We start from the raw sequence: 14,401 nt of genomic DNA on the forward strand, positions 1-14,401 counted from the left end.
ACGCCACACACACTCACTGTTTCTTGAGAGAATAACGAAACACAAGTCAATGTAATGCAATAGAAGTTCCTCTTTTCTGTATAGAAACAAGGAATTAAAAAATAAGTTGGGTGTACTGTACATGTTAGGGGCCAAAAAAAGATTTAATAAATAAATACAGAATACATTTGAAACAAATAGTCTCAAAGTTTATAACATATTTTTGTTTGTGATGATAAAACCTGAACAACTTACAGAGAGGGACAACACAAAAAGTGATTTGCCTGATTGGTATTCATTTTTTCTATTGCAACCTAAAAAACAACTATACTATTTTTGTACAACAAAGTTCCCAATGAAAGCAGTTTTTCCCTAAATGTGTATGATCGTGCACCTGACCTTATGGAGTTATCAGACCGACTGAGATCACACTGGAAGCATTCGGCTCAGCAGGACAGACGGGGATGTACTTTGGTAGAAAGACTAAGAGTGCCCACTAGTGTTGAAACTATGTACTACATCAGCATCACACAAATAGATTTGCTTTAAGCAGGAAACTTAGTCAGCCTTTAAAACAGGAAGATTAGAAATTATAGTTACAGTTGTATTTAGGTGTTTCCCTGAGAATTGTATTACTGTGAAGTTTCATCACCAGGGGATGATAAAGACTCCGGATGACAAATAGTTAAAACGCACATTAATTCAGTTATTTTATGTTAGTGGATCTTGTAGACGGTGACTCATCACACTGCTTCAATGGTAGGGGCCCCTCTGAAAGTATTAATTAACAACGCACATAATTTAACAGTTAATGAATAACATACGGTTTTCCAAATATTTCTCTGTGTCCTTCATTATATCAGACGTAGATGGAATAAAACGAGTAAAGGCTAAACTCCTTCTGATGTATCAGCGAATAAAATCTTGGTCCAAAATATATGTATTTTAACCTGGAGGACAATAAAGCCTGTTTTTTTCAAAAAACTCCTTACACATGAAAAACTTTTGGTAATTTCATTTACCCGATTATTTTCTGTAAGCTTGATAAATATATTTGAGGCCCCCCCCCCCGCAGAAAAAAAATCAAGTATCAAAGCTAATTTATTCTCATACAGCTCAAGGACATGGGTCACCTAAATCCACAAACATTTGGCATGTTCATTAATGTCAGAGTGTGATGAACCCAGTGTAGTACCGGTACAGAACACAAACGGATGGAAATGTTTTTCATCCAGAGCTTGCACACGCAGCAGGATTCCATATTTCCATGGGAAACGTACGTATACACCATACGAGTGTTTTGATTAACCTCTGTAGACAAATTAGACCAGTCCAAGTTTTAAGTAAGCCCTCGGGAGGAAGTGAGGTGTGTGCTGTTGGTGCGTATGGGTGTTATCACTCTGCATGCTGGTCCCAATGCAGAAAGTGAAACTGTGGAGGGTGTGTAAGGTACAGGACAGGGAATTCTTACAGCATAAGAGGCAGTATGGTGGTAGACAACGCTGCTATTTAGAGCCCGGACGTTATCTGACGAAAGATATTGTTTGCCAGTCAAACCAAAAACATGGAATATAGCATCTTATTATTACGAACAAAGGGGTCCCAAATCCCAGTGACCATTTTGATTGTTACTGGCTCATAATACGAATGCATGCAAGAACAAAAATTGTCTTGCATTAATAAAATACAGGTCTTTTTGTAAGTCTTTGGATACGTAAATGTCTTCCTTTATTAAATATATTATGTTTGTAAAAGGCTACCTTCCATATCCAAATTGTATTGCATCACATCAGCCACAGTTGTCCGAGTCGTCCACTTGCTCCTCTGTAGCAGGTGCAACTAGCCGCTTGTATGAGAAAGCCATCATCACCTGTATAAAACAATATTAGACTAGTTTTAATACATGAAAGAGAAAAAGAAGAAAAGAAAAAAAACTGTTTGGCAATGACGCTCTAAGAGAAAAAACAAGTGTTGGAGTCTCTTGTACATTTCTTATATTTATTTCATTTTCTCAGAACTCTCTCAGTAATGAACTCAATTTAGAAATCTCCTAAAAATAAGTTGTCTAGAAAAGGATTTCTCATGAATCTGAAAATTATTCATTAGAATAAATACCAAAAGGTCTGATGCCTGAGCAAATAATTGATTTTCACTCTAAGCACTTTTCTTCACTCGGCTGCAAAATTAATCCTGAAAACTGACTGATTTGGTGCAAACCCTGGATCTTGAAACCCTGCTTCAGAGCTGTCAGTGATGTAACAACATGTCATCACCAATGAAAGAAAAGACAGGGCTGTGCAGGCAGCTTCCCGGTGGGCCTAATTTAAAAGAAAGGTGGACTCCCTTTCACCTTTTCCAAAGTGTACACACTGAGTCCTTCTAACGCAGGCACACACTCCGGTTGCGTTTTCTTCTTTCTCAGTGATAGTGGAAACATTTGGTTGCTGAGCTATGGTTTGCCCACTCTTCATTACAAGCATTTCGTTATGCTCGTTTGTTCCCGAGCGCAAAAGAGAAGCTGCTGGCTATAAGATGTCAACTCGCATCTCCTATTCCTAACTGGAAACCCTTTTCTGAGCTTTGTTTGTTCCTTATTTATTCTAATTAGATTCTTGCTGCAAAAAAAAAGAAAAACTGTTATTGCAATTTTTGCTTGAAACAGAAATAAGATCTGTGTCTTGTGCACATGTTGAATGAGGGTAAATCAAATAATTTGGTATTCAGACATATAGCTGCATGGCACTACAATCGTATTGAGATTCAGTACACAGCGCTAGTGGTTAATAAAGTTCCACTGAAGTAGATTTGGTAAAATTTGTGCACAATAATAATGCCACAACTAACAAAACTGGTGGCGAAATTGTCGGTTTTAGCTCTCACATGGTGCATTTAGTGACAATTCCCCAAAACACAGCCATAACCACCTTCACCCAGACTGGATGACTTGTAAATAGACACATTCTCTGTCTTTTAGTTCCCTTTTGCATACCGTTAGCAGTGCCAGCAGTCCCATCATCACCCCCATCATGATATACATGTTCTCGGTGAGGCCACCAGCCCACAGAGGGCCCAGGATGGTAGCTAGACCTCCCACTGAGCGCCGCACTCCCTGACTGAAACCTGCAATACAAGCAAGGCACAAAGACTCAGCACACCAAACAACGCGAGGTAAAAGGACGCACTTTCCAACATGCAATGCTTTCTATTTTCCAACGGATGGTGCAGTTTCTCACCTTGTGTTTTCTCAGATGTAATTTTGGAGAAGAGGGAAACCTGAGCCACAGCTACAAATGGCAAACCCAAAACCTGCAGAAACACCCCAATGATGAACTCAGTTAGCTGCCAGGAGAAACCACCTGCAAAAGAAAACACCAAAGCATTGATACACTCATGATACAGCCAGGTTCTAACGGGGTATTTCAAACGTTTGATCGAGAGGATGGTTGTCATAGAATTTGTATACTAGAGAGTGTTTACCAGATTTAAGGATGTTCTATATTCAGCAGTTATCCATATAAACATGTAAACCTGCTTTGTCAAACAGGCCTCATCAGTAAATAATGCACCATTAAACTGACTCTTCGTGGGAGATCAGGTTTTGTAGCAGCATCAGTTACAGTTGATGAAGGTCTATGTGTACAATAACAACAGTTTCTTCAGTGCAGTCTGACCTAGTGGGTTAGCCAAAAAGATGATGCACCAGACACCGGAGATGTTGCAAATGATCAGACCGACGGCCAGGACCACTCGATCAGCAACACGCTGGCTCAGCCAGCGCACAAACAGGAAGCCGGCGATCACCTCCACACCGCACAGACAGTACATCACGCTGTTCTCCAGCTCCCCGTAGCTGAAGTACTTCTGGGTCATCGGAGTCACCATGGTCTGAGGAGGGAATGTGGGGAGATGTTGGTACAGTGCATGAAAGCACATTGTCACAAAGTCCTGAAAACATAAACTTCCAGAGTAAAAATGTCTGCCAGAAGTATCCCATAATAATTCCTATCCCAGCATGGTTTCATTTGTTTCTAAATTATTTAGAAACAAAAATCAAGTCATTGAAAGCAGAACTGTTACTCTACTTGTTTTAGGAAAGTGATCCTTAACTAAAGAAATATAAAGAGACTTTCTTTGCGTATGTGTGTGTGTTTCTGTCTGCACCTCCAGCGCTGTCTGATTGAAGAGGGTGATGAACTGAGCAGCCAGCAGCACGACTACTTCTTCTCTCAGGAACTCTACAAAGAGGGTCAGAGACATTATTTTTAAGAAGTTAAATGTGTTTTACAACTTTTCCCTGACTTTTTTAAGGACCTAGAATGATATTGACACACGCACTGTAAACCACCCACCTCGGGATATGCTGAAATTCTTAAGGGGGCTGGAAGACGGATTGGACTCCGGTGGCACAGGAGAGGGAGGTGGAGAGATATGATTCAACGTGTCCTTTGAGGCAGCAGAGGCGTCGTATCCGGTTGGGTTGGATGTCACAACTGAGTCGTTGGCTGTCACAACTGTGCCGTAGGACCCCCCCAGCTCCTGCGACCCCATTAGCGGCTTTTCCTCGTCATTGTCCTCTTCCACAAGCCCTCGATCCTCCTCCACAAGCCCTCGATCCTCCTCCACCTCCTCCCTGCTCTGGCTTGTCAGACTCTTCTTGGCCTTCCCCTTCTCTAGAGGCGGTAGGTCCCAGTACATTAAGATCACCGCCACTTGAAGGAGAGTCCACAGCAGGCACATGAACAACTGCAGGTGATGGATAAAGAGTTACAACTTTTCTTTTAGGGGGCAAAGAACGCTGCAAAAAGGAAAAAACGTAGTGCGGACCCTTACCCCTGGCGCAGTATATTTATTGACCACAAAAGGACCCAGGTGGAAATCACACAGCCTCAGGAAGATGTTAAATGCTGGACCTGTGTCAAACCCAAAGTTAAAACATGTTACCCCAAAATCTTCGCAAATCATTTAGCACAATCTTGGTAAGTAGCAAACTAATCTAAAAGCAACTACAATCATACAGGCTACTTGAGCTCTAAGCATTCACTGTGTTAAATGGGAGGCTAGATGGCAAGTAATTCCACTCAAATCTCAATCTTATTTTCCGTGTAAAGATCAGAAAACCATTCCAGTTCATGCCAATTAAACTCAAATGACCAGCTGGCAGCCTTTGGAATTTGTCATAAGAAAGCAGACAAAACACTGACCAATCAGAAGGCCAGCTTGTCGACATGCCATGACAGCAGCAAATACAGTGGCGCGGTCGTCGGGGGAGGTGCTTCGGGTCAGGAAGCCAAAGATGGATGAGCCAGCACCTGTGCCGATGCCTGGGGAAAATGCATATTTCATGAGTGAATTACATTGCTGAAACATTGAGGTTAAAACCTGGAGCTCTGGAGAGGATGTATGTCAAGTCAAACAGGGGTTTTCTTTTATGTAGAGAGAAACAATATAGATAACGGAAAGGAATTTAAACTAATGGTAAATAAAATAATAAATGAAGCCGTTAGTAAAGGGATTGATACTGACTGTGTGAGTGTTCGGAGGGAAAGCAGGGCGGAACCAATCTGCCTGGAGGTATATAACCAGAGACGCAGTAACACACAGGTTCGCAGAAAATACGGTCCGAAAATTGGACAAGGAAGTACCGTCGAGATCGTATCGTGTGGAGATCTGCGGCCGTCACTGCATGACTGACGAGTCGGAAAGGTCTGGAGAGGCAGCCGGTAAGGGAGCTGACACTGCACAAATAACTGAGACTTTGAAGCTGATGTGAAGAGAACTGCCGACCAGTTTTTTAGCATTAGCATTAGCATCACGCCACAGCGATCTTCACAGCTGCATACACAGATAACCCTTTGTTTGGAATGCTGTTGTTTAATGATTGACTGCCCACAAATGTGTTTTATCTGGTTGCGGTAACTTGTAATAAGAGGTTAAATTATTCACTGATGGGATTGTAAATATACATGATATAACATTAACTGTAGTTATTAATATCAAGGCATTTTTAGATTATAGGATTTGACACTGGTGCTTTATTTAATCAAGCTATCATGAAAGCTTTGCCTGTGTAAATTAATTTGTGTATTTAATATGGGTTCTGTTTCTTTTCTATTTAAAGGTTTTTTTACCTGATTGACTGAATGAACTGAGCAGTGCTAAAAGTGCTAAAGCCAAAAGGCTAGAGGTGCTAAGCTAACTGAACTAAGTGGCTAACTGAACTGAGTGGCGTGCTGAACTGAACTGAACTGAACCTACCAAAAATAAAGGGAGGAAAAAGAAAAAGTTGTTTGGTTTCTGAGTGGAATCCAGTTGGGACCCTTCAGGTGGACTCGATCCTTTTCAAGTGGGGAAAATGCAGACGTTAAGAACTTAACTTAACAGTAAAAAACGGGGAACTTGACAATGTACATTCTTGTGGTATTATGTCACATAATGTGTTATTATATACCTAAAATACACATCAGAGTTAAAGTGGTATACTGTGTCACCGCAGGTTCAAGTTTCAAAGCATGATCAATGTGCTGAAATTAGGGGATTTGTGGCTACTTGAGCCTTCTTACAAAGAGAAAAACGTATGCCAGTGTTTTTCAAGCATTCTGGATATACTTAGCTGGTCAACCAAATAGTCACCATTTATCATTTTGGGGTTAAATATGCGCCACATTTAAAATATACTGAACAGCAGCTGTTAGAAGGCTCAAACGACGGTGCAACATTTTATTTACAAGCTAAAATTGAAATCTTTACATAATGATACTGCCAGGTTTTACTGGTATGAGAGGTGTCATTTGGTGCAGACCCACCTGCCACCAGTCTGCTTGACAGTAACAGCCACTTGGAGTAGCCCGTAAAGTACATGAAATTACCTGGAGAGCAAAAAGTTGTAGAAAAATAAAGTTAGCCACGTAGAATATTAACACAATTAGAATAACAAAGGAAGTTGTGTTTTTGAAATGAGAATACGGTTTCAAGGCAGTAGTGGCGTAAATACAAATATGAGCGGACTCACCAATCATCTCAAAACAGTTGGCAAATAAGATGATCTTCTTGGTGGCCTGCGTTCGGTCGGACAAGTGGCCAAACAGCGGTCCCATCAGGAGCCCGCTGAAGCTGAATGCCGACAGGGCCAAACCCAGAAAGTAGGGTGCTGCATCCAATGTCTGCAAATACCTCCATATTGTGGGCAATATTACCGCTGGGGACACAAAAGGAAGCAGAATCCGTTTTTATCTGCCTTCTGAAGTACACTTTCATCTGAAGTAATGTTACACTTCAGTGTCCGACTTGAAAACCGTTCGGACAACACACAACATATGAAGTGAACATTGTATTCCAAAATCTGCTGAGCCGACACTGGCTAACTTAACTATGCCGAGTCATCTGTGTCATAGTTTCGAATGTGGAGTCAATCGACCACACTGTGGCTCTGTTGGGCTGCATCCTTGTGGCATCTCATCAGTGTTTATTGCAACCTTGTGACTCTGCTGAGCCCTATAGTGACATTCATCAGTGGGTGAAACAAGATATTAGATGATGTCTGTATGTTTTAGTTCTAGGTGCAACTTTAAATATGTTCCATGTCAGTGCTAGTAATGCTAAGAGAGTGGTAGCTCCTTCTCCATTTTAATGCCTCCATGGTGCGGACTCAATTATTGGGTCAGAAGACACCCGATAAAGCCTGCGAGGGAAATGAAATGTTCTTGTCATTTGCAAGAATGTTCATCCTCCCCCCCAGATGATGACACAATTGTCAGGAGCTTGTCTTGTCTGTTTTAGTCTTGTCCTGTTTATTTGATATTAGTATGTCATGTTATTCTGTCTGTGTTTAAGGCTTGTGCCGTTCATTCTTGCATTGCCACTATGCAAGTCTGTTGTGTGGACCCCAGGAAGAACAGCTGCTGCAATGCTGTAGCTAATGGAGATCCTAATAAACTAAACTAAACTAAACGCTGACAGAGGCATCTGTATGCGAGCGAGTGATAAAACCATGTTATACAATTGAATCTCGCTTCTTTGTTAGTGTTTTACGACATTATACCTACAGGTGGTGGTGTTGAAGAAAATCATCATATAACTTAGGATTGAACTGAACACGAAGCGACTTGTGTGCTTATGATAAAGCAATTTCTGCAAATAAATGTAAGGAACTCCATTGTGAGTTGGATACGTAGGTCCTGAAAAAAACCCTCTACGGAGGCCTTCTCTGAGCTCGAGAGAAGTACAAAAGGACTGGCTTAGATTTACATAGTATAACTATAATATAGGGAATCTGTTAAGAGTGGTTTCTGTTTAAGGCAGGACACTACGCTGACAAGAGACTCAGAAATTTTGTGCAGAAATCTAATGAGCAGGAAAAGTAATATCTAACTAGACAATAAAATGAGTAGTACAGTTTGAAAAGGTGTTACTGATAAAGTAATACTATAAAGGAGAGATCCATAGACGAATAAAGGGAAGAGACATAACTCCCTATGCAAAACCCTGAGTAAAAATTTATGAGCCTCTGGTGGAAAAGTGGTCGTGTGAAATAAAGAGGACATTTGTAACTGTGACAAGCAGCCCAAAAGCAAGAATCTCTCTTTAACAAAAGAGTACAAGCAATTAACAATAAAGCTTACACATAGTCAAAGTCTGACATTAGAAAAAGAAGATAAAAAACAAAGACCTGAACAAAAACTGACTGACAGACTGAGGCCGCTGACTATTGATGACCCATACACCCGGGTGGCTTTGCATGTGTATGAGCTATTGGCATGTTTTTGGTTGTTTACCCAGTGATAACGCTTTCGCAACAGTTTAACCAAGCCGCTAATAAGTTGTGAAGTTAAAAGTTTCATCGTGATTTTATCGAGTTGCTCTGGTTACAAAGAGACTCTACAGCAGTACACAAGCTCAAAGTTTCCAAACCTTATAGTTCAACTTGTCAATTAGAGTGTATAAAGTTAGTAACACTAGTGTCGCAGTGGTTGTATAATTGTAAAACTTAAAGTATTTTTATTTTAGTTTTCCCTCTTTGTTAAAAAATAGTAATTGATGGTAGAGGTGAACTGCCGTTTTTGTTCATTAACTTTTCTTATGTATCACAGGGAGCCAAAATGTAGTAAATGTATTTTGGGTGGCTTGTTTAATGTGTTCAAAGTGAAATTAAAAAAATAAATTTATATATAGTTTGTTTCAATCCATCTGCATATATCCCAAGCTATATTGTGTCCAGATCCTGTTCGGGTGCAGTTTAGGAGAAGAAATAAAAAGTTCATGCTCCGTGTATTTGGTGGTGGCCGGACGCCCAGATGTGTGTGTGTGCGTAAACTCAACTTAGTTGAGCAATGCACCAAGTAAAAGGGTTGGTGTAGGCAATACTACCAGTTACTGTAAAGTAACTTGGGTGGTGTCCTGGTTCCCACAGGCGAACATCACTCCTTCGTTCATTAGGAGACCGGTATGGTATGAAAACCCAATACCACGAGACCAAAGTTGTGAAAACATAACTATGACCATTCCCACTCTTCATTTGTTAAGTAAACAAACATCAGACACAGCCGACATGTATTGAATGTGTTGTGAAATGTTTTACTGAATATACTGTTGAAATGGAGAAACATTCGGGGTTTGAGGCAAGAGCTTAAGGAGAATGCTGGTAAGGGGGGGTGGTCATGGGATTGGGTAGACCAAATTCTGGCAAAATGGGGGTCTGCATTGGTAAAAGCAGGCATCAGCGCATTAATAGTTTTAATTGTAGCTTTTCTATTGGCATGTTGCATCGTACCCATCCTGAGGAGACAGTGCCAGAGGAGCATGGACAAACAGATGGGTGTCGTGATAAATCTCCAACTGGCTCAGATGATGAACATGATGACGATTGAGCGAGGGACAAAGGCCCAGTTCACTCAAATGGTGGTTGGACGACCGGACCTGTTTCCGGACCTGTTTCCCATTCCGGACTATCTGGAGGACTCAGATGACATGGAGGAAACAGGACTAGGAGGCATCTCAGCATAAAGACGAGAGCCTGAACTTTGTTGAAAGTACATACACGTCCAATAAACACCACGTCACATGTTTTTATCTGTCCAAACTGTTTCACTATAAATTGAATGTATTATAATCAGATATTTCTGATTTATTTCTGATTAGAATCACGATTCATAGCCATGATTCATATAGTCTGTGTACAAGTATTATAGCGTATAGTTTTATCATAGACGTTGCATCTAATGAATACCGATATATTGTTCAAATATTTTGCAGAAACTAAACTGTGTGATGTATCAGTTAATACATGTTTGTAAGCAAGAACAGATTCACTTCATACCAAGAAGGTGGTCGCTCGGCGGGGAAGGACCATAAGGGAGTTTTTCCTGTAATGCAACCTGCGGGTTTTTTCGCCCTTATATGAAAGTGAACCTTAGTATTGAGTGACGTTATTTGAATTATCTTACTAACTCAAATGTTCTGTATTGGTATATAATCAAGCACATATAATTTACATAAATCACTTGTGTTGTTGCAATGCTGTGAGGGATCAAAACTTTAGGTTACAGTTCCACCTAATTGACAAAAGTTATATGAAGTTAGGTTGGGGGTCAAGTGACCCCCAAAGGGGGGATGTGTTGAAGAAAATCATCATATAACTTAGGATTGAACTGAATACATTTTGGCTTCACAAGTAAACAGCTTATATAACACATTCTGGCTAATAGAAACATTCTTAGGAAGTGATTAGGAAGCGCCAGACAAATTGTAATAAATCTCTCCAATCTTACCAAAACATTTCCCGTAAAAGAGTCGTGTGTTCTGCCAAAAGGTTACCTTGACCCAAACAAAGTCATGAGAACATGACATAATGAAAACTGGTTTGATTGGTGGAAAGTAACTTAAGGGGGGTGAATCTTGACTATAAAAGTGATCTGTGAAAAGTAATACATGGGGATTGTTTCGATATGCTGAACTTGTAATATGTTGGCAAGTGTGTATTAAAAGACTCCCCCGCTGGTTGCAACATCAGTTCGCCGTCTCTTCTCGTCATTTTGCCACAACAGTGGCAATGAAAAACACATGTACAGTGAAATGCAATCTGACACAAGAGTCTTGTAATAAATATTTTCTTTCTGAATCTTACTGAGAGAGGTGTTAAAGGAGTGTGTTTAAAGGTGTTGTTCTATGGGATAACATTAGAATCATGTTAATCAAAACGGTCCCCAAGGACATGACGCAAGCATGTCCTTGGGGACCGTCAGGTATTAGGTATTGTGAGCGTAAGGTGACATAAGGGCTAAACAATGTGTAACCCCACCCAGATTTCACTTAGATATGGATTGGTCTGCAGCTTGATTCAGGTGAAAACATTGAGTCATGTTCTCGGGTATTGTTTGGGGCATTTAGATTAACAACCTAGGAAAGATTTTCCACAGGCCAAATCAGTTTTTTGTGAAACTTTTTAAAACAGTAAATTATTAAATAACATGGCCAGTGTGGAGACGGCTTTGAGTTAACACAATGGAACAGTTAAATTAAGTTACTGATCCACTCCTGTCCTTTGTAGAACTATAATCCTGCCTACAGTCCTGGCCAAAGTATTCTTTATCCGATAGGTTCATATAATGGATGTGTGAAACATCTCAGATGAATTGAAACACTCATCAACTTGTCAAACCACAAGTTCAATCACAGTATGTGCCACACACAAAAACAAAGGTATGAATAGTAAAATTCCCTCTACATGGCTTTAACCACCACTCTATATTACTAACCAATGTTCAATTATGATGAGTGATAACTTTATCTGCAATAGCTTTACATGCACGTAATGAAATATGTCAATGTTTATGCAACAATTAGATTTTAAAGGGAACGTGATTGAATTAAAAAGAGATTTTACCATATTCCACACCGCTTAGAAGAAATATAAGCCCAATGGTAAAGAACGTCAGCTTCCTTTTCCGTCGATTATCCATCGTGTTTGGCTGCTTTAATAGTGTACTTGAAGATACATGTTCATCTCTCCACGAAACACCACTGTTGACATAATCCCGAATGCAGTGCTTCTAGTCAGATCTGAATGCAGTGACATCACCAAGCCCGTCTAGAGTCAGCTTTAAAACGGTATTTTCTTGTGGAAAAAATAAGTGCGTATTGTGCTTCATATCTCTACAGGCTGTGATACTGCACGGCACTAGTTGATCCGTGAAGTGCAGTAAACTCCCTGGACCCGTAAAGCTGGAAGCGCCAACCCCGGCGAGCAAACAAGCCGCCCCGGAACGCTCCTGCGCAGTGTATTCCAACCCACATCACTTCCGGGGTACTGGAACCGAGCACAGGACCGACCCGAACCGTCTGCACAGGCGTGAGATACATTTGTGCTTTTAGATGCCTGGCCATTTAATGAAATACAAATTGATAACTAAAAAAAAGGACCCAATGACGAATCCTTTTGCGAGTTTAATTTAATTTTCACAGTGAAATGATTAGAAATCAATAAATGACTAGAAGGGAAAGCTCAATAAAGCTTTGGAAATGCTCAGAAGTGTTTTATTTAAAGTAAACCCTAGTTGTAGAAAATAGACATAAAAAGACAAGAAAAGCCAATTAATTTATGCCCTTATGATGTTACACAAAAAATGCAGGTTACATTTGCAGTTTTTCACTTCTGTAATATGCCAAACCAACATTGTGACAATCTGAATTTGATTTGCATTCAGGGTGTTATTAGACCAGTGGACACCAGTTGAAAAGTGATAAAAGAAAATTCCGTTTCATGTCCATACTGAAAATAGTATTCTAGTGAAAAGCACTGAATATGTGAATAAGTGTTTGAGCAGAAAATGTGTTACATCATTTATTTAAATTACTAATCATCAGCGCAAAATCTGCAACAGAAGAACATAGATTAAACCATTAAAATCCAGTATTTCCAGTTGGAAGCCCAACATCTACATTCTTCTAATAACTTGGTTGGTGTAGTGATATCATTTTGCCGTTTTGCTGTTGTTTTTTGTTAAGGCAGCAAGCTTATTCTCCAGCTTCACTACACTCCAATGTTTGAAGGCTTTCCGTGCACATATCAGGAGTTTGTTAGTCATTGGCAGTGTTACTCCACATCCTGTGACACCCATTAACGCTGACATTGAGAAGCCTCTGTTACACACAAACAGCTGCCTCTTCACCCTTAATTCAATCTTCTGTCTCACGAGTATCCACATTTTAGATTGCTGCCGTCCAAGCAAATATAGGACCATTGCCTATGGCATGCTGGGTAATAAAGTACCATATGTGAGTTAAATATTTTAACTTCCTAAATTCTTTGCCACAGGGTCCAGTCAACATCTCAACTTTAAATGATTCACTTAATGGTTAATCTGGTGGTGATTGATGTTAATCAAAGCACATCAAGTCAAATCTTTCTTTACAATCTGCAGATTGACTCACAACACAGTCAAATGAGTGAGCTGAGTGCATGAGCAAATTAGCTTTTATACAAACTGACAATGAGATCAGAGAGGGACGGGTGACTTATTAACTTAAACTGGCAGCATCTTAAAAAGATGTCATCGCAATCTAGGCCATCTGATCTTCTCCCGTCTTGTCCTGTTCTTGAACATTGTGAAAAGGCACCAACAGTTTGCTATTTGCAGAGATAGATTAATAAGAAGTAATAACGCATGGCCTCTTCACGTTTTTCGGCTTGGTCACTGTGAAGGATATGGGGGTTAAGAAAAGTATACAGGGTCAGTGTGGGCCTGCGGTATGGTAGAATACATGGAGTCTGGAGATGTCCAGTACATATGCAAAGCAGGAGAACATAGTAGCACTGAAGGCCAAATAAAGTTGCAGCTGCTCATTCTGACAACTACAGCAGGATACACACACAACAATATTCGTATGTGGACAGATTCCAAAGCAGATATTAATTGCAAGCCTTTTTGATGTGAGCGGATTCGTTACTCTGAACCCCGTTTCTGGAAAGAGATGGTGACGACTGTTCCGCTGTTTTAAATGTAACTTTTTAAAGCCGTGTGTCTGGATTACATATCTACCAGACATGTCAGTGCTCCATTTACTGGCTGTAAGAAGGAATGCCTAAATGTATGCTCAAAATAAATATGACTTAATGTGATGTAATGTCTATTAATTATATATTTTTCCAAAACAAAGCGGTGTTTAAGACCATTGCCCTGTGAGGTACAGTGCTTGGGCCAGTTAGCATCAGCTTCTTTATGAAAACCTTTTCCCGCCCTCTCCACTACAGCACACAGCGTGCCTGCAGTAAAAATATTGCAGAACACTGTTACAAAACATAACCAAATTCAACACGTTTGCAAGAGCCCCTAAGAAGTTGCAGAGGTTTATGGTTGGTTAATAAAACAAAGAATAAATTGTCAAGATAAGAAAAAAACATTGTTAAAAAGGTGACTGACCACCTGAG

At 40.2% G+C, this 14,401-nt stretch overlaps 1 protein-coding gene and 1 long non-coding RNA gene across 2 annotated transcripts; one reads left to right on the top strand and one right to left on the bottom strand.

The window, feature by feature from the left end:
- Positions 1-1,091: 1,091 nt before the first annotated feature.
- Positions 1,092-14,281, bottom strand: mfsd8l1 (major facilitator superfamily domain containing 8-like 1). Its single transcript, XM_076088134.1, has 11 exons — positions 11,858-14,281; positions 6,989-7,174; positions 6,783-6,845; positions 5,181-5,300; positions 4,810-4,889; positions 4,329-4,722; positions 4,141-4,214; positions 3,651-3,864; positions 3,213-3,335; positions 2,969-3,099; positions 1,092-1,849 (listed from the first exon to the last, which is right to left on the bottom strand). The coding sequence occupies exons 1-11, from the start codon at positions 11,931-11,933 to the stop codon at positions 1,769-1,771; spliced, it is 1,542 nt and encodes a 513-aa protein (XP_075944249.1). The 5' UTR covers positions 11,934-14,281; the 3' UTR covers positions 1,092-1,768.
- LOC142946676 (uncharacterized) lies at positions 5,258-10,983 on the top strand. Its single transcript, XR_012953108.1, has 2 exons — positions 5,258-5,699; positions 9,759-10,983. It is a non-coding gene; the product is annotated as an uncharacterized LOC142946676 (long non-coding RNA).
- Positions 14,282-14,401: the final 120 nt, after the last annotated feature.

This window comes from Anarhichas minor, unplaced genomic scaffold, assembly GCF_050575085.1.
Source record: "Anarhichas minor isolate MPS153535 unplaced genomic scaffold, ASM5057508v1 ptg000010l, whole genome shotgun sequence".
Taxonomy (NCBI): Eukaryota; Metazoa; Chordata; class Actinopteri; order Perciformes; family Anarhichadidae; genus Anarhichas; species Anarhichas minor.